Raw genomic sequence first — 26339 nt, 5'->3', positions numbered from 1 at the left:
AAGTGAGGTAAAATGAGCCACGATTGTAAAAATTTAAAAATGTTTGCTTTATAAGAATTAAAGCTCATTATGACAATTAAATTACATAATAATAAAAGTTTTAACAGTGGTCCATTTTACCTCAGAGTTAAATTTTTCCAGTTTTCAATAAATGAATTCAGATAATGAACACTTGGAACAAAAAACTTTACTAAAAATTTTAAATTATATGCACTATCCGGGCTGATCAACTTACCCCATCCTTCTATATGACCTGCAACCAAACTTTTTTCAGAACAGAAACTTTTTTCGTACATCAAAAATATAGTGTCCCATTTTGCCCCGATCTTCTCTATATTTAAAACTGTCTTTTTATTTTCAATTCCACTTATAAAATTTAAGCTTTCACGAAAGGTAGGGGGCAAAACGGGGTACCTACGAAATTTTATAAAAACACTTTTTTTTTCAACTGCAGCTTAAAACTTTTTCTGATTATTTTAAATATCATTATAAAAACAATGGATTCAACGTATTTGAATCCCCAAAAACTTGGTATTTCCATAAGTACCCCGTTTCGCCCCCTTCCCCGCCCCTATTTATATACAGATGAACGAATGAGTGCAAAAAGTAGTAATTTATAAGAGTATATATTTCAATAGGTTTTTGTTTTAATAATTTATTTGTTTTGCTCATGAGATACCAGACACTTTTTAAAAGCACGCGATAACGATAATCGACATCTCGTTATAGCGTGTTGGTAGTTAAGTAGTTTGATTCCGGCGTGAGAACTGAAAAACCACCCCCGACACTTGACTTGGTGACAAAGAGCCTACCCCAGTGGATCGACTGGCATCCAGAACGGCTCGTCTTGTGAAAAAATATAAAAAAGGAATAAACTATAGATATATAAAGAGTTGAATAAATAAAAAAAGAAAGATGTCAAGCAAATAAAAGGATAAGAGAGAAGAGAGATAAACAGGGTACATATATAAGCGAATGGGACTGATGGAAGAGACGAGAAAAGAGCGAGTTCTTGGACGAAGACCGAAGGCCCTCGATTCGGGATGTGGCAGCAATGCATTCAAGGCCACTTAGAATCTGAACGCATAAACATGCCATGATCGCGGACGCCCATCACTCCCTATAATAACAATAAGAATCCCTCGCGGTTTCTCCTGTTGGATGCCGTATCACGCTTCTCTCTAAAATCTTTCTCTCCTTGTCTCCGCGAAGCGACAGCAAGGAGATCCCACGTGATTACGAGCGCGGGAGCGTCTTCACAAATCACTCGCTCGAGAGCCGTGTGCGGACACTGAGCAACAGAGGAGAGAAGAGGTAAAGAGAATAACACGACTTGAGTTCAGCTCAGTTGAGGTAAGAGGAAAGGAGCTCTGAGTAGCCAACAAACCTCCACCCATCTGATATATATATATATAAATTTATAACTATCTCTCTCTTTTTCTCGTATACTTTACTTGATATACTTAATCCGCCTAGAGATACACAATCCTATGCTACCAAGATGTTACATACTTTATTATCGTATATTGCTTGAGCTCCATGATCATTATTTTTCAATTTTTCATTTTATAACTACCTTCACGCCCACTTAAAATCACATATATTCCTATACATCTTTAGAGAATATATTATTAATATTATTATAATGGTGCATTACAGCACTAGAATAATATTAATACAAAAACAATATTTACACTGTAAAAAATCACCGGGGTAAGTCCAAGCGGTGTAGGTGTTAAAATTATCGGTGTTAAATTTACCCCCGAAACCGGTGTGAAAATAACGCCGCCACCGGTGTAAATATTCTGTACCGATGTTAAAATAACGCCGCCACCGGTGTAAATATTCTAAACCGGTGTTAAAATAACGCCGCCGCCGGTGTAGATATTTTTTACCGGTGTTAAAATATTTTACTTTGTGAATATTTTTACTTACTCGATCACTATACGTGTTAAAAAATGATATTTTTCATTAATTTTCATAAAGAATTGACATTTTTTGTGTTTTATAATCTTCAAAGTTAATACTCCAAGCAGACGCAATTTACCCCGCTTTTACACCGGTATTACTCCGCTTTTACACCGGTTACCCCGCTTTTACACCAGTTTTACTCCGCTTTTACACCGGTTACCCCGATTTAACACCGGTATTTTTAACACCGGTGTATTACTCCTCCTACACCGGTGTCATTTCATTTTTACACCGGGCGGAGTTAAAACGAGTCCATTGTTAACACCGCTCTTTTTACAGTGTATTATCTTTACTCAAAAAAGTTTTGCTTTGAAAGAATTAACTTTTAATTTGAATATTGTAAATACGAAATTTGACCTTTTTTGAAAGAATGTATACACACTTTTCCATATACTTACTCGTAGACATGCTAAAAATAATCAGAATAGCTTCATAAGACGTTGGAATATCGATATTTGTTGAAAATTCAAATTTTGAAAACTGGACTGAAATCAATTATTTCCATATTTTTTCGAATTTTTGAATTCTTCTAGTATCATACAGATAATTTTATACTCTCTAACAGTGAATTAGCGGAATTCACTAACAAATAGTGAATATTCACTAATTTCGAGTTATAGTCGTTACCACTTTTTGTAGTAAGAAGTACACAGTAAAAACCTAATCATCAAAGTGCGAAAAAAAGCGTGTGTTAAAATTCTGAGTGTTGAATTTTTAACACTTTTGTGTGTCAATTTAACACACAGCATTTATCTTGTTTGAACCATCGCAATCGATTGATTTTTTAACACACAAAAATGTTATTTTATTCGAAATGACACTTTTTATATGTTACTGTTCAAGCAAAACACAAAATATGTTAAAAATAATGTCGGCCATCACAAAAGAATTCTTGAAAAATTTTTACTTTTAACATATACTTAATATTTGATGACTATAATTAATATAAGTAGTTATTGATTATCAACTAATGATTAATTAAGTGATTAACTATAATTAACTAATAAATAGACTTATTGTAATTTTGAAAGAATGATGTGCGTATATGTATAAATAATGTAACTTTTAATTTAATGGTCCTTAGGGAGCTACGGCTCTAGGATCAAATAAAAATTATTTATCTATGTATCTATCTATACGTGTGTAAGTTTTTTTTAACAGTCACAAGATGTTAAAATAACATAAATACGTGTTAAAGTTCGCTTTACACACGATATGTATTGATTTTGATTAATGTTTTTTTACTGCGTACGACTATCACTCTGAATTATAGTGGATATTCACTAATTCAGTTTTAGAGAGTAGTAATAGTTACCCAAAAATTTTAGGTAATGGTGGGACAGCTCGATATTCTTGAGAATGACTCTCTAGAACTGAATTAGTAAAAATTAGTGAATATTCACTATTTGCTAGTGAATTTCGCTAATTTACTTTTAGAAAGTATACTAATTGTTTCAGTAAATTTTTATGAAATTTTATGAAACATACTTTAAAATATTTATATTTTTACTATACCACATAGTAATATTTCTGACTTATCAAAAGATCTATTACTTTATTTTAATATCTATAGTAAAAAACAACTTCAAAAACTTGATGCAATCTAAAATTTACCAATTTGAATTTAAAAATTCCAACTTTTTTGAAACTTTGTTCTACGCAGCAAAATAGTTTTATCAAAAATTTTTTAAATTCGGGTCTGTTCAGAAATATTCGGTTCTTTTCGTTTCATTCTGATACTGATAGGTCAGAATAAATTACGTGACGTATTGAGACTTATGAATCGCTATGTAAAACCTCTTGTGAATTTTCTTTTGTATTATAATTCTGTAGATATGTATTTGAATTCATTTCTTCTCTAATAAATTTAATGGAATTAAATCAACAATCATTTGACCCATCAAATATTTTCTTCATTCAAAAAAATTTTTGATAAAATCAATGATTTATTTAAATTCACATACAATTTTTCTCAATGTAACGTGAAACTGCACGGCTGCTCAATTGCAAAACACAACAAAGGAAAAATTTTTCAAAATCGACTTTTTAGGATTTTTAGATTTAGAGGGGTCGTGTGGACATGATTCAATTCATATTTCAAAAATTTTATTTTTATCAGTTACTGTGTTTCAAAATTGGGCAGCCGCGCAATTTTCCCTCTTTTTTTTGCGAGGAAATAAAATCTACATTGACTCCAAAATTATTACACTTACAAAAACATTTTACTAATTCCATTCACCCGGAGCAATTTTTTTTTTTAAACTCCGGAACTCCAAATGACAGATTGATTTCGGATTAACTCCGTTCTTCCGATTTTTAGCAAAAGCATCCATTGGCATTTTTCGCCGATTTTCTCTATTTCCATCATCTGTGTTAATTGCTCTCGCTATTGTTGTCACTAATCATTTCTACTTCAGGGCCACAAAATTATAACTTAAATAAATGTCTTATAAATAAATCCTCATGCTTATTATTCCTCTAGCATACATCTTCATAAATTGATTTTATTATTTGACAATAATTTTCAGAGCCTCTTGATAAAACGAAAAAAAGTAAACCATCAACCTGTCGCACACGTTAAAATCAAAACAACAATAATTTGTTGACATACGATCCACTTAATAAAATCACGACAAAAACGCACTCCGAGTGCAACAAAACAAAAAATAAATAAATATAAATATATATTCATACGTACAGATACAGATATACATACATACATATATACATATAAAGGGAATAAAGTAAAATAAAATAAGAAAGGAAGGAAGGAAAAGGAGGCGAGATATATCGTCTGGTCGGCTGTTAATAAGACGAGACAATGCAGTCGGTGGTATGGCATGCAGCGGATGTAATGTACACACACACACACACACACACACACACACACACACACACACACACACACATACACACACATTTATTATCCATCCCTCTCTTCTCCTTTACTCTACTCTTTCATCCATTTAACCATTTATATATACATATAACATATATGTATACAATAGTAATCCAACTCAGGTATGTATTAGTGTACACATCCACACAGAGCAGTGACGTTGTGTGGGAAGGCACGGGCGTTCATATGTTTATTAGCCGGACCCGGCATAAATAACGTGGCCATAAGGTATAAGAACGAGAGAAGAAAGGGTGAAATGCATGGCAGAGTGTAGCATACACACAATAGTCATAGTAGTGGAGGCGGTTGCTTATTCGTGAACTGATGTTTATAAGTGAGTGAGTGAGTGAGTAAGTGAGTGAGGGTGAACCCAACATATCAACGGGGGGAAATAAAACCCATGCATTGACTACATAGACTTTTGACTCTCGGGTTGGTGGGTTGTGTTATAGTCCCGGTCCTCGACGAATGACCACGAAGAAAGAAAGAGTTAAGAGGACACGAAATTCGCGACTTAAGACAGAGAGAAAAAATTATAAAATAAATTTAAAAAAAAAAATATGTATATGTATATATATATAATGGGAAACAATCTTCTTCTTGCATACAGTTTGGAGATTGCTCGAGTAAATTGTCACACGCTCTTTCGATTTTTAAACGTATGAACGCAGCTAAAGAATAAGAATAAGAATAATAAGAAGGAGAAGGAAAAGAAGAAAGTAAAGGTCCATGTGCATCCAATATAAAAATCTCAAATTCTGTTTAAAAAAGAGAGAAAATAAAAAATGAATAAATAAAAGTAAAATAAGTTAAAAGATCTTATTCCTTTATTTATTGATTTATTTACCTCGTCCTTTTTTTCATCGTCCGAGGTAAAAAAAGGGTAAAAAAAAATAAGCAGAACTTTAGTGATGAGGAGGAAGGGAAAGAAGGATTGGGCTGAGGAAAGGAGCGGAGAGAGAGACGCTAGAGGACAACGATGAGGGGAAGGAAGAGAAGGGGGGATTTTAAGGAGGGTGGAAAAGGGAATGAGGAGACGGTTCGAGAGCTGGACCTACCTAATTTACCTCCCAGATAATGCGGCATAATTAAAGCAAAATGTAACGTCGCTGGCAATTAAAACAAATTTATGCGACCGAGATCCACGATCGGGCGACCCGAGGAACTGCCCCGGGCCTACTATACTACTCCTGCTGCTGCTTCTGGCCAGCACAACCAAGCTGTCTACTTTACTTGATACTCTTGTGCGTTTACCAACGTTGTTTCTTGTATATATATTTATTGTTACTTATTATTGTTATATATATATATATATATAAAAGTAACAACTACAAACAGCACTTGTCAGCAATCCAACTTACGATTTCTTATCGTAATATGTATATAGTTACGAAGAGAAAATATATATGTATATGTATGTATACATTTTCAAGAATTATATTGTCAATATTTAAGAAAAAATTCCGAGCTTGATAAATATGTACTTATTGTTCTTTTATATTTATATATTATATATATGTATATATATTTTTTTTGGCGGAGGAGGGTTCGGGTTTCGTTAGGGTGATTTAATTGTAAGTATTTTATGTATATATAGTTAAGTGAATATGTATATATATATATGAGAGCCAAAGAGAACGAGCATGAATTCTCATTAGCCAATCGAGATCTGTCCCACTGTTCAAAGATCCTTTGAGAGATTAGCATATATATTCTTGTCCCACAATTCTCCATAAATACAACGTTAAAAGTTGAGACAATTGAAAAAACAAAAGAGAAATAAATTAAACAGATGAAAATAAATTATTATTATTGTTGTTGTTGTTATAATGTATGTTGGATACTAAAGCAATAATTAAAAAATGTAATTTTTACTGTTCATAGAATTATTACACTATAAAAATTGGGAGTGCACGGAAAAAAGAGCAGTTGAAAAATTACAGTTTCTACAGTAAAAAAGGCTTTCGCAGCAAATTTTACAGTTGAAATAGACAATATATCGAGTTTGAAACTGTAATATTTGTTATTTCTGGATAAAAAATGTAATTTTTACAGTTTCAGACTCGGAGCGCTTTACTACACGGAGAGAAATTTCAAGTAAATATTCTTATGCAGCATAGTAATAATTACATTACTCTATAGTTTGTATCACGCCGCTCTTATATGACTGCTTACACAAACTATAGAGTAATGTAATTATTACTATGCTGCCATAGGCATTTTTACTTGACATTTTTCTCCGTGTACTATACGAAACTGTAATTTTTCAACTGCTCTATTTTCCGTGTGAATACGGATTTAAGTTCAATCCGAATGTACTCCGTCACTTGGAGTTTTAATATTTAGATAAATTTATTTTTAATAAAACTAACTGTGAATGAAAAGTATAATTATTTAAATAAATAAATGATTCAGGTATTGATTATTAAACATAAAATATTATGTTTTTAATTTATAGAATGTTTTAGTAACTCGCTAAATTATAATTTCATATATATAATAAACATAGTGAAAACATTAAACTATTTGAAGTTATAGTGACATAGATTTTATGGGAATATTTGATTTTTCGATACAATATAAAATATTTCGTAGTATGGTTGGTCTAAGTCATAATAATCCCGGGTTAAAAATAAAACTTGATTTAGACTTGGTTCACCAACTCGAAATTCGGAGCCGTTTTTCACAAGACAAACTCGACTTATTTTACGGAGACATGAAATTCATTAAGTTTTCGCCTTTGTTTACACTTAACTGGCTTACCTAGTCACGATTCAAGACGAAAAAATCTAGATCAAGTCAACATTGACTTGGTGTAAACTTATTAAACTTGAATTTTGAGATGAAGAAGTCAAAATCGAGTCGAAATTGACTTAGTTTAGACCTATTCGACTTAAATTACAAGGCGAAGAAGTCAAAACTAAGGTGAATCGTGAAAAATACTGCTTGCTTCTGACTTTTTGTTCAGCAAGTCAAAAGTGAGGCGAATCACTACTGTCATGCTCGAAGACAAGACGAATAAGTTCAAACAAAGATAAAAAATTGCGTATAAATTCAAACTAAAATTAAAAAAGCTCTAAAAGTTGACAAAAATTTAATTTAAGTCGAAAAAGTCGAGATCTTGTCAGAAAATCGTCGGTGGAAAACAAAAAGTTTATATTTAACTTCATGAGCGTAAAAGTTTTCAGAATTAGCTACATGTAAGTTCTAAAAATTATTTCATTTGAATATATGGAGAGGAAATCCGTAATTATTTCCATACTCAATATACATGTCAAAATATAGAAAACCTAACCTCTCTATGTACTAGTAATTTTTTTTTATTAATATGTTCCAAAACTCCCGTTCGGATGGATATTCACTCCGAAAGAATTTAATAAATAAATAAATCATCTGCTCCGCGATAACTACCTTGTGTTCTTAATCACTCAGGTAAATCTTATTACAAATTTTGAAATTGCAACACATTTATTTATTTATTATATGTATAAATTCACTTAGGATAAGTCCTTAATTTGTAGTACAATTTTTTGAACATGCTATAATGTAAAAAATGGTTTTCTTATTATTACTATTGCAAAGCTCTTGTTTTGTTTTCTAATGTAAATTTTTTGTTTAACCAAATGAACAATAAACAACCAATATAATCTAATCTAATCCCTTTCGGAGTAAATTTCACTCTGAAAGAGAGAGAAGAAATAAAAATTCGTCCACTCCGCGTTTGCCCCGCAAATTTTTTAATGCTTGTAATAATTGATATGTATTAAATAAAAAATGTAAGAATCGAATTAGACGGGTCATTGATCTTTGGAATATGTTGTATGACTTCAATGTATTGATTTAGTGTTATAAAATTTATGCAATAAGCCAATATTAGATATTTTTAAGAGTACCAAAAATGAATCAATCGCTGAAAATCTATTTCCATGATTTAATTAATTAGAGAAGTAATTATTTTTTTAAGGGTTTCAAGCAGATTAATTATTTTCAGTTAGTATGAAGAAATTTCATATTCATTAACAATAATTTTGATGAAAATTTTTTTATTCAGAAGTATGTCGGCCCAGCCTTAAAAATTTATTCGTTTTCAATTTATTTTTAATGGTTTTAGTTTTCTTACTCACTTCAATTTTATCACATTACTCTTCAAAATAAATGAGAACCCTTTGTTTCAGACACAGAAAAAACACAATTTTTTGGAGCAAGAATTATTTTGCATCATGAATTAAAAACAAAAATTTTCGTATATGTTTAGAAAAAATTTCTTGGCCACGAAATTTTGTCTCATCCCAAAATAATTTTTGTTTTCAATTCATGATGCAACAAAATTTCCTGGGATAAAAAAAAATTTTCTTGAGGCAAACAAAAATTTTTTTTCTGTGTGACAGATAATTTTATTTATTTAAATTCATGAGATGTCCCAATTAACCTCATTTGCATTAAACCTATGAAAACTTCACAAGAAAAAATTTTTTTTCCGCCAAATCTAGAGTGACTTAGTCTACCCCCCATTTTAATTAATTTTTTGACATAAATTATTTTAAAATTAAAAATTGAAGTTTACGTTAAAAAACCTGACCCAGAAGTTGGCAGACAATCGAAAACTTTCTGTTTTTTTTTTTCACTGGAGAATTACAAAAAAAAATAAAACTAAAAATATGCACATGTAGAACATTTAAAAAACTACAGGTGCAATTTTTTAAAATATTTTTTTTTTTATAATTTATCGTTTAAAAAAGAATTTAAAAATTATCAGACGTCGGCCAACTTCAGTTTCATTAAAAAACAAACATTTTTTTTTTCATAAATTTAAAAACAAAAATTCACGCGTCACACATTAAAAATTTAATCTGATATTAAAAATAAAAATAACATGAAGTATTTTATTACAATAAAAATAAAATAAAATAATATATATATAAACAATAGCGATATTTTTTATATGAATAATTGAATATAATATTTATTAGTATAAAAACGCGTATGTATATGTTATAAGTAAAAAAATTTAAATTCAATATGCATATATGTATACGGAATATATTTGCCAACAATCAACTACTTTGTATCTGCCTTTGAATCGTATAAAAATCAGTTTTACAAATACAGGTGTAAAGCTATGTAGGAGCGAATCAAGTGGACAGAACGAGGTGGCGGATCCAAGAGCCACAGAGAAAAAGAGCGAGACAGCGACACTGTGAGATATATATGTATATACGAATGCTACTAAAGCTGAAGAGTAAAAGAGAGTAAGAGAGGAAGAGAGAATATCTCGCATTCTGACGAGATCAAAAGCCTACAAAGACGAGTCAACAAATACGGCTCGCGACTGCCGCGACTCATAAAGCAACGTCACTCGGACATTCCCGATTCTCTTGTCGCTCTTCCAACTCTCGTCGGCTATATCGGCAACTCTTTTCTCATCCAACAAACCCTCTCTCTTTCTCTCCCTCACTTACTCTCATTTTTTAAATTTTCTTTTTTCTTTTTGTGTCTCTCTCTTTTATTCTGTTTAGCTGATCTTTTTAAACTACTTCGACAGTTTATTCCTAACTCCCTCGCTGCTCTTTATACTTATTCACTTTATTTATATATATGTATATATAAAATACTATCCTCTCTTTGTCTTTCTCTCTTGCTCTCTTTGTCGCGTTATTTTATTTGCCGCGCGCTTTACTTCACTTGTAATCGCTTCGATCGTCCGCGACGTAATAAAATGCAGACCGACTGACTGTAGATGACTTTCAACTCTAGATAAAATACATTACATTACATGCAATGCGATGAGAGAGCTACTGTAGTGCAAAGAAATTACGCGACTGCGCGTAATGCGCATCATGACAAAACAACCTACAAAAAAAAAGTAAAATATATAGATATATATACAGAAAAAAAGGATTTTTTGTCCTAAGAAATTTTTTGCATCATAAATTAAAAACTAAAATTTTTTGAAACGAAAAAAAAATCTTGCGCCAAGAAATTTTTTTTACACAGAAAAAAAATCTTGAGTCAAAAAAATATATTGGAAGACAAACGTTTTCGGGAATCAAGTCAAGATTTTCTTGAGCCAAGAAAATTTTTCTTGGTCAGAAAAAATTTCTACTTTACACGGAAAAAAAAATAGGTGCTGCAGCAGGACAAAATCCTGTTGCAGCGCCTATTTTTTTTTCCGTGTATCCGAGAAAATTGAGGTTATCAAATAAAATTTCTTGAATCAAGAATATTTACTTTCAGTTGAAAATTTTTTTTTTTTCTGTGTAGTCCTAATAAAATTTTTGTCTTTAATTCATAATGCAAAAAATTTCTTGCGCCAAGAAATACTTTTTTTGATGTTTATATTGTAAAAAAGATACACATTTAAAAAAATATAAATAAAATAAAAGGGTTTAAACTTTTTACTCAAAAGAATAACAACGACACCTGTCGTCCAAACATCAATTCCATCCAAATTGCCGAATTATTCCACAAAACATTATAACCCGTTTATCGTCTTGTCCAAATTCTCAGTTCCCATACTACTATTCGATTATAATTTAACGACAACCGTGACGCGATGCTTCTGATTTTCAAAAAAAAAAAAAAAAAGCAATGTATATATATATATATATATATATAGATATATATATATATCGAAAGGAATGATATAAATCGATGATATGTCCAAATGGATTTTATTGTCGCGAGGCTTTTCTCCTATACCCTGTGTCGTTGTCATCGTTGTCATAGTGGACGAAGAGGATCCAAAGAAAGGTGATAGAAAACAGGTCTGGTCTCGCCTTGAGCGAGGCTAAACTATTTCGTGTTTTTCTTACATTCGTAAGGGAGAGCAGCGCTATCGCTTATTCGCCATCTGCTTGACAAACTCTACTTCTGAGTTTCAGAGTTTAACTCGGGAATATATATTCAATATATTCCACTATACATTCATGAATATGTCATACATCATACATATACTTTTTTTCTACCCTTACACTCAGATATCAAATTATTATAGTTTATTCCATATCACATCTACGCTTATAATTGAATTTTATTATTAAAATAGACATTTTTTAACCCAGTTATTTTTTTACAGACAAACTTTTCCACTCAACATTTTTTTGTTATCATTAAAAAAAAATTTCTATACACAGAAAATTATCAATGTAACAAATAATTTTTTTTTTTTATTTTTAAGGCTCAATTAAATTTTGTACCATAAAAAAATTATGATACTGAAATTAGCCGACGTCTATTAACGTTTGGAATTTTTAAAAACGTTAAATTTAATAAAAAAAAATATTTCGAAAAATTGCACCTTTAGTTTTTTCAATTTTCAACATGTGCATATTCTTAGTTTTTTTTTTCCTACGTAATTGTTAATAAAAAAATTCAAAAATTGTTAATTGTCTGCTAACTTCAAGATCATAAAAAAATGATACTGAAATCAGCCGACGTCTACTAATTTTTGGATTTTTTTAAAAACGTTAAATTAAAAAAAAAAAATATTCAAAAAAATTGCACTAGTAGTTTTTTAAATTTTTTACATGTGCATATTTAAAAAAAATTTTTTTTTTAATTAAACTGTTGATAAAAAAATTCAAAAATTGTTGATTATCTGCTAACTTCAAGATCATAAAAAAATTATATAAATGACTGGTCATTTGAAACGATAAAATAAATCGTAGTCTAAATTGTTTGTACGTTACGTATATAGACGGAGTCGTCTAGTCAGTAGACTACTGACTAGACCCCTTGAGGTCAGATTAAGTCTACCTGTAACTACATGCCCTCGTGTCCCTACTGTCTTACTACGTCACACTTCTAGACTTCATGAATGGCCCCGTGCGGCAATACTACTATAGAAGAAGAGAAGAGAAGAGAAAATAAGAGTATTCAGTAGTCACTAGTCCCAGAGACCCATCAAAGCTAAAAGTATTAGTGTGTTTACGGTTTTCATTCTATATATGTTACAATATATACATATATACATGTGTGTGTAAGAGATGCTGGTCGGCGAGTGTGTAAAAGTGGGAGATCTTCACAGGTGCGAAAAGTTCCGGCCGGCGCCGGCGCCGAAATCCTCATTTTTCAATAAAAAAAAATCTATGTATATATAGATATATAAAATATTTTTTTTTATATTTTCTACATCACATATATAGATAAAAAAATTATTATTTATTGTATGAGTGATTGTTTGTATGTAAATTTTATTTTTAAATTATAAAAAAAAGAATCGTACAATTTGATATATTTGCGCATACAATAAAAATGATATAGTTTTAAAAGCTCATGCAATACGGCGTGCATATAAAATCATAGAGCCCCCAAGTGGTTTAGCGATAATAATGCATAAGGGGGTGGAGTATAACCTAAGCCCCGCCTTCGTTTTGGTACTGGTATAGTGGGGGTGAAATATATATCGCGACGGTACGCGAACGTGAGCGGAGAGGGAATAAGATAAAGACAGAGTTGACAAGAGAAGAGAGAATGATAGTTACAAGTGAGAAAGCGCAAGAGGGGAAAATAATATGTTGTTAAAGTGGGAGACAGTCTGAGTAGAAAGATAAAGAGAATTTTAGTTGTATTCAGTACCAGTAGTTACATCGCGAGCTTTTTCTCACAAATTTTCATGAAATATTGCATCCCTTCAGTCGCGGATTTTCATTTTCTCAAAGAAAAATTCAAAAAATTAATTACGCCATTTAATAAAAAATTAGTCAAATAAAAATATGACAGAGTGAGAGATATTTCTAAGGGTGGACTTTGTATATGACAGCAGTGGGGTTTTATATCGTTCTGGTGGTAGGGTAGATTGCGTGAGGGTGTTAAAGTGTCATATCATATATATATGGACGTATCCATACATATAGATATACACTTCTATATATATTTGAAATATAGCCGAGCTATTGGAGGTGGCGTTATTGACAGTAGTGGTGGAAGCAGTGGTGATTTTAAAAGGTGGTGGGAAAAACGCGCGCAGGGTGTTCGCCCTTCCACAGTAGATAAAATTGGACGGCGGAGAGGGGCGTCGCGACGTCGGGCCCCCAGAGCTGGTCCGTCCGTCGTCCGGCCGATACGACTCGAAGTATCCGAGCCCCCGCGGATATTCGCGATTTAATATACACAAACGTCACATAAAAAACATTATATATAAATATAAACATATATACATATATATAGTTATATACATATAGGCATATATGTATATGTATATGTATACATACAGTATGTACGTGTGTATATGGAGTGCATATAATGTATATAGATATACACGTGTGTAAATATACATGAGGGTTGTTTAATAACGTGTATCTACATGTATACGAATAATAACAATTGTATGCCGGGGGTGGTTGATGGTTGTTTATTGTAACAAGACAGACTCTGTTTAATCGTGAATCTAAACCGACACGCATGTCGTGTACACGCGTGTGTGATCGGCGCGTTGTACATGCGCCGGTACACGGATATATGTAATGCTCCGCGCCACGCATGTTGAGAGTACCTGGTGCTCATTGGTGTCGGCTTAAAACGTTTAAGACGTTAATTCATCCGACATCTAGTGAGGAGGATAATTATCATGATTATTATAATAATAATAATTATTATGATTGTTATTATTTTAATGACAAGCATAAGAAATATATCTGGGATAAATATGAACAAGGGGATAATGAGTTGCATGGTGATAAATTCAGTGGAAAATTATGGTTCGGTAAGACAGAAGTAGTTGATTTTGTTGTTTGTAACGGAGTTAACAGAATACGCAAACGAAAGCTTCGTAAGAAGAAGAAGAAGAGAAAGAAAAGTAGATAAACCCATTTTGAGTAAGACACGGGTGTTCTTTTACTACTGACGCATTTCTCTGGCTCTCACACTCGATTCAGTGTCCAGTCGATCGAGGATTTCGAATGATTATATATACGATATATATTATATATACGAATAGGCACGTGCGTCGAATAATCTCATGCTGATCATTATTTCATCGAGTGCTGGTTGTTTATAAGTGTACAGTTTTTTTTTTTTTATAAAATTTATTATTTTCATTTTATTTATTTAGTTTTTTTGAGTTTATCGTTTTTATGGAAGGACTTATTTGTGATATGGATTACAGTGTGACATTTATTTTAATGTAAGTGATTAAAAGTAAATTGAAACGGATATAACCAAGTGGATTTTACGTGGGTGTATTATTCCCGAGTGTATAATATATATACATATATATGTTGTGTGGTTTAAGTGTTTTGTACGTACTCGAGTAAAACGCTTGTGATATATTTAATAATTAATTTGAAAATTATTTAAGTTTTACTGAGGATAGATGGAGACTTAAAGTGTATACGTGTACATATATATAGATATATATATAAATATAATGATTTATATATTTTGGTTATACTTGTAGTGTACACGGGATTTTAAGATTTGACTTGGTCTTTTTTTATATTTATTTTATTTTATTTTATTTATTATTATTTTGGATAAAATCCTTTATTTTGAGGATTTTGGTCGAACGGTAAAACACATAAACCGTCGGATGAAACGGAGTAGACTTACGTCAGGGAGATTAACGTAGCGTATTGTGGTTGTTAATAGACACGGAGGGATGTCGAGAAGAAAACAGGCACGACCTAGCCGTGCCAACCTTGAAGAGGATCTGGTACATGGACCTCTTAGAAGTAATCCCTTGTCGAGTCTTCAGGATCAACCGACTACACTTCGTAAGTCATAATGTTTATTTTTACTTTTGGAAATTTAATGACTCCCTTGTTTGCTAAGTAAAAAAAATTTTTTTTTGAGCGCACTGTAAAAAATTAGCGGAGTGAATATGATGCTAAAGTTAGCAGACAATTAACAATTTTCGGATTTTGTTTTAACAAATCAATTACGAAAAAACGAAAACTAAAAATATGCACATGTAGAAAATTTAAAAAGCTATAGGTGCAATTTTTTCAAATATTTTTTTTTTATAATTTTTGTATTTTAAAAAAATACAAAAATTATTAGACGTCAACTTCAGGTTCATGAATATGATACTGAAATCAGTCAATGTGTAATAATTTTTGAATTTTTTTAATAATGATGAATTAAAAAAAAAGTATTTCGAAAAATTGCACCTGTAGTTTTTTTAATTTTCTTCTACTTGAGCAAATTTTTAGTTTTTTTTTCTTTTAACTTAAATTATTAGGAAAAAATCCGTAAATTTTTATGTGTCTGCTCACTTCAGGATCATGGGTGAATTCGGAGCAGATGATTGCTTATTTATTTAATCTTCTTGGAGTGAAATTCACTCCAAAAAGTTTAATTTAATATTGAAAATGCGGTTTGGAGTGAAATTTACTCCTAAAAGACGTTTATTTATGATGATCCTGAAGTTAGCAGACAATTCAAAATTTTTGGATTTTTTTTTCAACAAATCGATTACAAAAAAATAAAAAATAAAAATATGCACATGCAGAAAATTTAAAAAACCAAAGGCGCAATTTTTTCAAATTTTTTTTTTTCAAACTGACCGTCTAAAAGAAAATCCAAAAATTATTAAACGTTTGCTAACTTCAGTATCATTTATTTATGACACTAAAGTCAGGCGGCGTCTGAAAATTTTTGGATTTTTTTACAAACGATTAATTATCAGGAAAAAAATATTCTTAAAAATTCCACCGACAGTTTTTTCAATTTTCTACATGTGCATATTTTTATTTTTTTTTTTTTTTTGTAATTCATTCGGTGAAAAAAAACCAAAAAATTGTTGATTGTCTGTTAACTTTTGGATCACTCCGAATTTACTCCCAATTTTGTACAGTGCAATAATTTGTCAGGATTTTTTATCGTAAAAATTTAAATAATTTAAGTAGCGATCCGATGAAAGAGATTTCAAAAAAATATTTCGATTAATTTGAATGACTACTTCCTTTCGTTAATCGCGTATGCATATTCACGTTTTTAAATATTTTTTAAGTATTTTTTTTTTGCTTATTAATCCTCGGATATAAGTATAAATATATGTTATCATTATTTATTATTTTTAATTGTAAATGTATTTGATATGGAGATATCTCAGTAAATATATAGATTTTTTTTTTCGTCATATATTTTATGAGAAATTATTTTAATGTAAATGTTAGAAATTGAGCTGTCGTCGAACGCGCGGTTGTTGACTCATCGAATATTTTTACTTTTTTATTTTATTTTATTTTTTTTTTTTCTCTAAACTTCACGTTTTTATTTATTTTAATGGATTTTTTTGCGAATTTCTAATATCAACTCAATGAATTATAACCTCGTAATATCGCGATATGACTATATAAGTGGCCGCAGGTGTCCTCTTTCATATACTCAATAGCTATTAAAGTTATATATATATGTATGTATACTATACACATTTATATATATCTTGTATATTAATTTTTTTATTTTTCTCAGTTATTTTTTAATAAACTCTTATATCTTAAATATTTGTGCGAAACAAACATAAGAATAAAATAAAAAAAAAAGTTACGGTAGAAATTTTTTATCGATCTTTTAATCAGTTCAGGATATTTGTCAAAGCGGCGATTTCTTTAAGATAAATATTTTTCTCTGGTTAATTATATTAATTAGCTTAAAAAAAATAAAAAAAGGTATTAGAGAATTTAATAATAAAATAATTTGAAATTTAAATTACAAGCGAAAATAAAATAAAGACAAATGATTATTTTATATATTTTTTTTTTTAATATAAATTTATAGTGATTCATAAAATAAAAAAATATGAATAAAATTAATATGAAATTATTAGAATATTCATATAAATGCGGCCTATTAAAAACTAGAGAGTGAGTTTTGTATACATTTTATAATTATAATTTATGAATGATTCTTTTTTTATGTTTTTACTATTTATGAATTGTATAGATATGGAATTATATTTAAAAAGTATTTATGAGTGATAAATGTCCTTACTGTAAAAAATTTTCGGAGTGAACGCGGATTAAATCCGGAGTGGATGACTGCGTATTTATTTAATACTCTTGGAGTAAAATTTGCTCCGGGGAATTTATTTTAGTATTGAAACATCGGTTTGTAGTGAAATTTACTCCTAAAAGAAGTTTATTTTAATATTAAAATACTGAATCGAAGTGAATGTCGGTTTAAATGAAATCCCGATCACTCCGAAATCATTTCGCTGGAGAAAAAATTCCGTATTTACTCCATATTCAGAATGAATGCGGAGCAGATGACTTTTTATTTATTTAATCCACGGAATAAAATTTACTCCGAAAGGAAATTTATTTTAATATCAAAATACGGAACCGGAATAAATGCAAATTTGAAAAAACATCCAGATTACTCCGAAATCATTTCGCTGGAGAAAAAATTCCGTATTTACTCCATATTCAGAGTGAATGCGAAGCAGATGACTTTTTATTTATTTAATCCACGGAATAAAATTTACTCCGAAAGGAAATTTATTTTTTAAATTCAAAATACGGAACCGGAACGAATGCAAATTAAAAAAAAAATCCAGATCACTCTGAAATCATTTCGTTGGAGAAAAAATTCCGTATTTACTCCATATTCAGAGTGAATGCGGAGCAGATGACTTTTTATATATTTAATCCACGGAATAAAATTTACTCCGAAAGAAAATTTATTTTAATATCAAAATACGGAACCGGAATGAAGGCAAATTAAAAAAAAAAATCTAGATCACTCCGAAATCACTGCTGGAGAAACAAACTTCGTATTTACTCTGTATTCGGAGTAATTTTTTCTAAAACTGTGGAACTCTGAGTGAGTTCGTATCGAACTCACTCCTGATTTTTTTAAGTGTAAAGGGCGAATGTTTTAAATCATTGTCTCACGATCTTATCAACTATTAAGCAAAAATTTTTTTTTTACTCATTATTATTTACTTTAGCTGATATTGTGAGTGGTTTATTTTTTTCACGCCTCCGTTGAAGTAAAAAAAGTGATACGGAGTATAGTTTATAATACTTATGGATGGGTTGGCTCGTTGACACGATTAATGAACACAATAGAACATGTGTACATGAAGAAGCACGCATTGCGGGTGGGTGAGAAGGTGGCTTGACTGTCACGATTGTATTCGTGACAGGCAAACATAAGCTTTAACCAACAGCTCTCAAGCTAAAAACGTTTTTTGAATGCTAAAACAATTATATATGATATCTAATTCTCAAATAATCATAATAATATATACCATCAATGTTTTATTTTATTTTTTAACCGTATTAACATTCATTTTATATCGTTCATTTGAATTTGTTACTATTTTTTGCTATTAGAAATTTTTATTTTAAATTTAATTAGTTACAATTATTTATATGAAATATAAGAAATGCAATTTTTTTCTATTAATTTAATTACGGATAAAAAATCCCGGGATGCGGCGGCTTATTAATATCGGTACGAATAATTAATTTTTATGAGCTTTGAGCAGCGGATACGAATTTTTTTCTTCTATTTTTCTAAGAAATTAAATTATTTTATATTAATTTTTTTTTTTCGGAGGCACAACTCAGCTCTAAAAATTATAAAAAAATAAAAATTTTATTTTATAAAAATCAATTTTGGTTCTTAAGATTTTTTAGGTGACTCATTTTACCCCGGAAGCTCTATTTTGCGCTTAAATTTCAAATAAATTCTGAATCACGAATAGAATCAAGAAATTTTCCGTATTAAGAATTAAAAATAAAAATTTCTTGGAGCGAGAATAAATTTTCTTTGATTGAGAAGAAATTTTTTCTCGTCCCATGAAAATTTTTGCTTTTAATTTATAATACAAAAATTTTCTTGTATCGAGAAATTCTTTTTTTTTCTGTATAATTTATGAAAACGACAGTAGAAAAATATTTTTTATATATTTATAGAAAGCAATTAACAGACGTTACAGTTGATGAGAACTAAATTCTTGCATGCAATTTTGAAATTAAAAAAAATATTAAATAACAAGTTTTAAATTAATACTTCTTTAATGAAATAATTAAAAAAATTTATTACAAAAAAAAAAAACTACTTTAATTTTAATAAATAACGATAAAAGAAATTAACATTAATACGTGGAGATAAATATTAATTTATACATATTTTATAAATTTTTTGATAAGAAAGTGAATAAATTCATACTTATAATAAAAAATACTACAGATATTAAATTTGAATATTTGATTTGAGTTTTTATATTTTTTAAAATATATAATTAATAAAAAATAAATTAACACGTTAATGGATTTTGAGTTATAGAAATAAATATGTATATATATATTTAATATATGCAATTAACAAGTATAGTTATTTGAATTTGTTAAACTATTTATTAGGACATTTAGCGTTTTTTATTTTTTTATTTTTTCGAAAGCGTGCACACGGCTCTTCTATGTTGTTAGATATTTAAATATTTATCAAATTTATGCGCGATTTTATCAATGAAACTCTGTGAATTCTGTGAATTTGGTTATCTAATGCTTGTTGTATTTGTATAATCAACAATTAAAGAAATTTCAACAAAATAATTCTCATAAATTTATAATTTATTATTTTTATCCCTACTAGATACTGAATTTCTTATTTCTTATTTATTTTTTTTTCTTTATTCATTATTTTATTAGTATACATTGCTCTCTGATTAATATTTTAAGTGGCTCCAAAATAAAATTTAATTAGTCTTTAACAGTAATATTAATTTTTTCAATTAACAACCGCTCGCAAAAATTTTTATTGTGACGGTAAAAAATATAATTTGTAAAAATATCACAAATTTAAAGTACATGTACAGGCATGGAAATTTTTAATTTAATATTTTTAAAATGGTGGTAAAATTTTTCAGTGGTAAAGTAATCAGTTTTACCTTTGAAAACACAGAGAACAAATAATCAAATATTAAAATATTTAGTAAGCGGCTTACTTGAATTGTTTTCAAGTAGACCATTTCCGAAAATTATTTAACAGCTTATTAAGTCAACAGTGATAAGCAGTTTATCAAATATCAATAAATATGAACACAAATATCAAAATTTAAAATAATTTTCGTAAGCCTTTTTTATATAATAATTCTTCCATAGCACTTTACTTTTTACCTTTAATTATTATTCAAACAAGCATGAAAACAATTTAACTGTAACACGTCTATTAAGCAGTATGTTATGTTAGAGGACACGACATCTGAATACTGCTCTGCTTAAAAAATCCGATAGATAGTTATAGCTGTATGTATAAGGCCCTATACTTAACTATAGCACTTCTCATAGAACTCATTAATTCTTATCAAATTTCTATAGGAATTTATGAGAATCTAATGGATTCTATGAGATTTTTTAAACAGGGTGTATACAAATCTCACATATTAATAATTAATACAAGTTTATCAGATATTAAGAAACTTGTATATCAATTATTGATCAGCGGCCTATCGAATGTTACTATGAATTTGGTATGATACTGAAGTTAGCCGACGTCCAAAAATTTTTAGATTTTTTTAAAAACGATAAATTGTAGAAAAAAAATTTTTTTTAAATTGCACCTAAAGATTTTTTAATTTTCTACAGGTGCATATTTTTAGTTTTTTTTTTTATAATTAATTTGTTGAAATGAAAAAAAATACGAAAAATTTTAATTGTCTGCCAACTTCAGGATCATAATTTGGTAATATTCAGATGATACTGAAGTTAGCCGACGTCTAAAAATTTTTTGATTTTTTTTTTATACAATGAATTATAAGAAAAAAAATATTTCAAAAATTTGCACCTGTAGTTTTTTAATTTTTATACATATGCATATTTTTAGTTTTTGTTTTTTGTAATTGACTTGTTGAAAAAAAAAATTCAAAAATTACTAATTGTCTGCTAACTTCAGGATCATATATTCAGTCGATGTAAAAGATCAATATTTAATATTTGTAGACTAATATTTAACGAATATAGTCGAGTATTTAATACATATAATTTATCAAATGTTAATCAATCATTTTATCAAATGTTCGTAAATTTTTTTCTCAGTGAATGATAACAGCAATAATTAATGATAGTGATGATTACCATCAAAAATAGTAACCGTTACTATTCAAGGTTTTAAAAATGCTGAAAAAAAAAAAACAGTATATTATACACAGAAAAAACAGATATCTTGAGTCAAGAAAATATTTTTGAAGACAAACGTTTTCGGGAACCAAGTCAAGATTTTCTTGAGCCAAGAGAATTCGTCTTGGTTGGAGAAGATTTCTACTTTATCTGAGAAAATTTAGGTCTCCAAAAAAATTTTCTTGAATCAAGAATATTTACCTTCAGTCGAGAATTTTTTTTTTGTGTGTATAAATTGAAATCCTTTATTTATATCAATATTATAGCCATGTACATTTTGTCCTTTAAATAACCCTGCTTTGACATTTGACGACAGTACACACAAAAAAAAAAATTCTCGACTGAAGGTAAATATTCTTGATTCAAGAAAATTTTTTTGGAGACCTAAATTTTCTCAGATAAAGTAGAAATCTTCTCCAACCAAGACGAATTCTCTTGGCTCAAGAAAATCTTGACTTGGTTCCCGAAAACGTTTGTCTTCAAAAATCTTTTCTTGACTCAAGATATCTGTTTTTTCTGTGTAGAGCACTATCTGCGCGTTCGAATAAAATCGTTCAAATCCAAATATAATAGAACTTTCCAAATATTGGAGCTATTATTGATAACTTTTAATGATTGGGTATGATCACCAAAATAGCAATCATTCAAGTATCAAGTGAAATTCATCACATATACAGTTAAACAAAGAGAAAATTACATGTAGATAAGTCCAGACTGTAACGCCGATATTTAAATTCTTTATTAATAGTTTTGACAGTAATTATTATTTGGGCTGATGATAACTGAATCGTTTATTTGAGAAACCCCATAAGTCAAAAAAACAAAATTTTTCAGGAAACACAAAAAACATTTTTTTGGAAAAACTTGACATTAAAATAATAAATAAATAATTGAATACAATAATGTTAGCGTCTCTGGAAAAGATTCCAACAAGAAAAATTTAATTTTTTAACTGAAACTAATTAAGGAAATTATTTAAAGTTGATTGACTTATAGGGTTTCTCAACCAAACGGAAAAAAAAGTTATAAAATCATTGTTTTTTTAAATATTTCCATTCAAATCATTATTACACTGATAAAATGAAGTATTAAATATTTATTTGAACTCTGAAACTCAGAAATTACAAAAAATTATAATTAATTCAAACATTTTAATTAGTCATATAACAGTCAACAATAAAACAATATTTGAAATTAATTTCCCAAAATAGCGTGAATTTTAAATAAAAAAAAAAAAAATAATATTTCTGTAAAACTAAAACTGCATATGTTTATTTGAGTCATTGACTTATGGGATTTCTCAATTAAATGAAATTGCTGTCACCCCGTTAATTTTTTTTTAAACGCTGATTTGATGCATATTTTGATTGATTTCTATGGAGGAACACCCAAGGAACCCAAAAATGCAAAAAACCCTGTTTCATAAAAAACATGACTTATGGGGTTTCTCAAATAAACAATTCAACTATTACCAGATTATTAAGAATTACGACGTTGATAACAGTTATAATCAATGAAGAATAAAAGTTATAATTTCTGATTATCATCAATAATTGTAGATTTCGCCGTATAGATAGATACTACAATTGTATTGAATTAATTCATATTTTTTATCTGATAGTTTAAATGATATTCACTACTATCGAATTCAGTTTAAAAATTTTACTAGAATAGATGATAACTTTTACTATAAAATTATCTCGAGTATGAATTAAATTGAAGGTGGATTGTCGCAATTATTGTGGGAGTATACTGCGGTATCGATAGAGGCGGAGATCGGTTATAAAATCGTTTACGATGAGATTTAAACGAACAAAAGATAATATGATATAGGTATATATATATATATATCCTCTGCACTATCACCTTGAAGTAAAGACCACATACACACTAAGTAAATGCCCAAAGACTAAACTAAAAGACTGGAGGGGATTAAAGAAAGCGGCGGCGATGACAAGGAAAGAGACGAAAAAAAATACGTTAAAATAAAATAAAAATATTTATAAAAGAGAACAAGAATAAAAACATTTACAAAGCATCGAGCCTCCATCGAATCGGAATTTTGAAAAAAAAGCTTGCACTCTTGACTTACAGCTTTTTTTTTATTTTTTTTTTTGAGCGGTAATAATTTCAATGGTTTGTACTGCGTGGGTGCTGTCGTTCATTGGCTCGATCTACCGCATGACAGTGCAAAGAGGACAAAAACAAAAATTAAAAATAAAATAATAAATGTCTCCAGTCTGCCGAGCTCTTTACTTAAAAATCCATCAAATATGTAAGTCGGATAAATGTAAATACTAAGAATCAGTATACTTGTGGTTTTATATACATATAAGTATATATTATATACATATATATTGTAGTAGTTGGCTACTAACAGGACATCTTTGGTGCGCGTCTGTCAACGTGTCAGTTCCTGATCACTTGGGACGGGCTAAGACAGCTCGTATCTCCGCGTATGCTCGTTATTTCAGTTTTACTTCTATACTTCGACGCCCAGCTCATTCTAAATAATAACAATAATCATCATAGTATTGTATAAATAAAATACCATTTAAAAAACAATTAAAATTCCTGTATAAATTAACTTTTAATTATTAATTAACTTGATTTTATAATGGAAATTATTATTGTTATTATATAAGATATAGGAAACTAATTGTTGGTTTATCCAGGTGGAATATAATATAAAAATTGAATACGTATCAAAGAGAGAAGCGAGGAAGTTCGTCCCCTGGGAACAAGGCGTTTACCGAACCGTGGGAGCTCGGTGGTTTGCTCCAGAGAAATACAAAAGGAGCAAAAAACAAATAAACGATAGGAGAAGGGTACAAATGAGAGAGAAAGAGAGAGAGGATGAAATATGAAAATAAAATAAAATGGAGGAATATGACCCGTCATAGAGAATTGGTGTATTAGACCGCGTTCGCGGCTTTGACCGTGTAGCGATAATTGGCGACCTTGGCTCTTCTGCGAAGGAATCCGCGTGCGCGGCTCATCGTCGGTGCTGTGTGTGTTTTGTCGATCTGAAGAGCAAGGCGGCGGTGTCGGGAAGCCCGAAGAAACGCCGGGAACTCGCGTGACATAATGACGGAAGGCCCGACAAGTCTTGAGGAATGACGAAATGCACGGTTATATTACTCGACGACTCGATGGATCGTTCACGAATCACTTGGGGTGGTCTTTTGTTTTAACTTTTCATTTTGTATGCTCTATATATATATATATACGCACTATATTTTTAACCGAGATTCATTCAAAGCCACTGAAATTTACTCATACAAACTGCAGGACACATGGGTACAAATATTTCTAATTTTTTTTTTTCTCATACAAATAATTGTAATTTTTTGCTCCGAAAATTGAGTACAAAAAATTTCCTTTTTTCTATTTTATAATTTTTTTACACTGGAAAAAAATTTCGGGGTCAACGCGAATTAAATCCGGTGTGAATGGCTGTGTAATTTTTTAATCCCCTTGGAGTAAAATTTACTCCGAAGGGAAATTTATTTTAAAATTAAAACTCCGAATCGGAGTGAATGCGGATTTAAAAAAAATCCAGATCACTCCAAATTCACTCCCGATTTTTTACTGTGCAAGAATGACTTTTAAAATATAAAAAAATGTATCATTAGTTTATTTATTACAATAGTAATTTTTGCAAAGTATAGAGGCGCGATAAGTTTAAAAACTCGCGGGCCATCAATATTGCTCTCGAGAACAGATCATCTCGAAATTGACAACAAATTACTCGATTTGTGTGCGTGCAGGCCGCTTTCTCGATCATTATATATAAACATATAACATATATATAAATACATGTATATAAAATATAAAATGTATATAAAGCAACTGTACATACACTGAGATAAACTCAGTATGCCCAATTAGCGGTTAGCTTAAACTCGACTTCTTCGAGATCTGTTAGCAAAAAATCTATCGTCGCTGTCATTCTCCGCAAAATGATTCTGCACTCGTCTCTTATGTATATATACATATATATTTATATATGGCTGTCACTACACAGCAGAAGTAGCACCGCAATTCTTTCGCTCTTGTTTGATCGGTGATGAATATCGTGAGAGGATCGAACGACAAAGACGTGCGAGACTTGCAATGTTAACTTTTATATATGCATATATATATATATATATATATATATATATATAGATTTAAAAGAATTCTCTTCTCTCCTTTCGTCATTGTATTCGTCGCGCCTTTCACTTAATCCTTTTTTTATTATTATTTATAAAAATATATTTTTTTTATTAAACATTAAAAACGCCGATAATCATAAATACTTATCACGTAATATATTATTTTATAAATCCATAAATAAATAAATAAATACAATAGAATATATGTGAATAGAGTATTTATTTGTAATTCAAGTGCGTGTC

At 29.6% G+C, this 26339-nt stretch overlaps 1 protein-coding gene across 1 annotated transcript in view; it reads left to right on the top strand.

The window, feature by feature from the left end:
• The first annotated feature begins 13912 nt into the window (after positions 1-13912).
• The window catches only part of LOC130667707 (homeotic protein spalt-major-like), a 65280-nt gene continuing 52853 nt past the window's right edge, over positions 13913-26339 (top strand). Inside the window, exon 1 of the mRNA XM_057469499.1 lies at positions 13913-15582. Coding sequence (XP_057325482.1) covers positions 15468-15582 — 115 coding nt within the window. The 5' untranslated portion in view covers positions 13913-15467. The remainder of the gene's footprint in view (positions 15583-26339) is intronic.

This window comes from Microplitis mediator, chromosome 5 (genome assembly GCF_029852145.1).
Source record: "Microplitis mediator isolate UGA2020A chromosome 5, iyMicMedi2.1, whole genome shotgun sequence".
NCBI classification, from domain to species: Eukaryota; Metazoa; Arthropoda; class Insecta; order Hymenoptera; family Braconidae; genus Microplitis; species Microplitis mediator.
The sequence above is the reverse complement of the archived record's forward strand: the minus strand, read 5'-3'. Positions and strand labels throughout refer to the sequence as shown.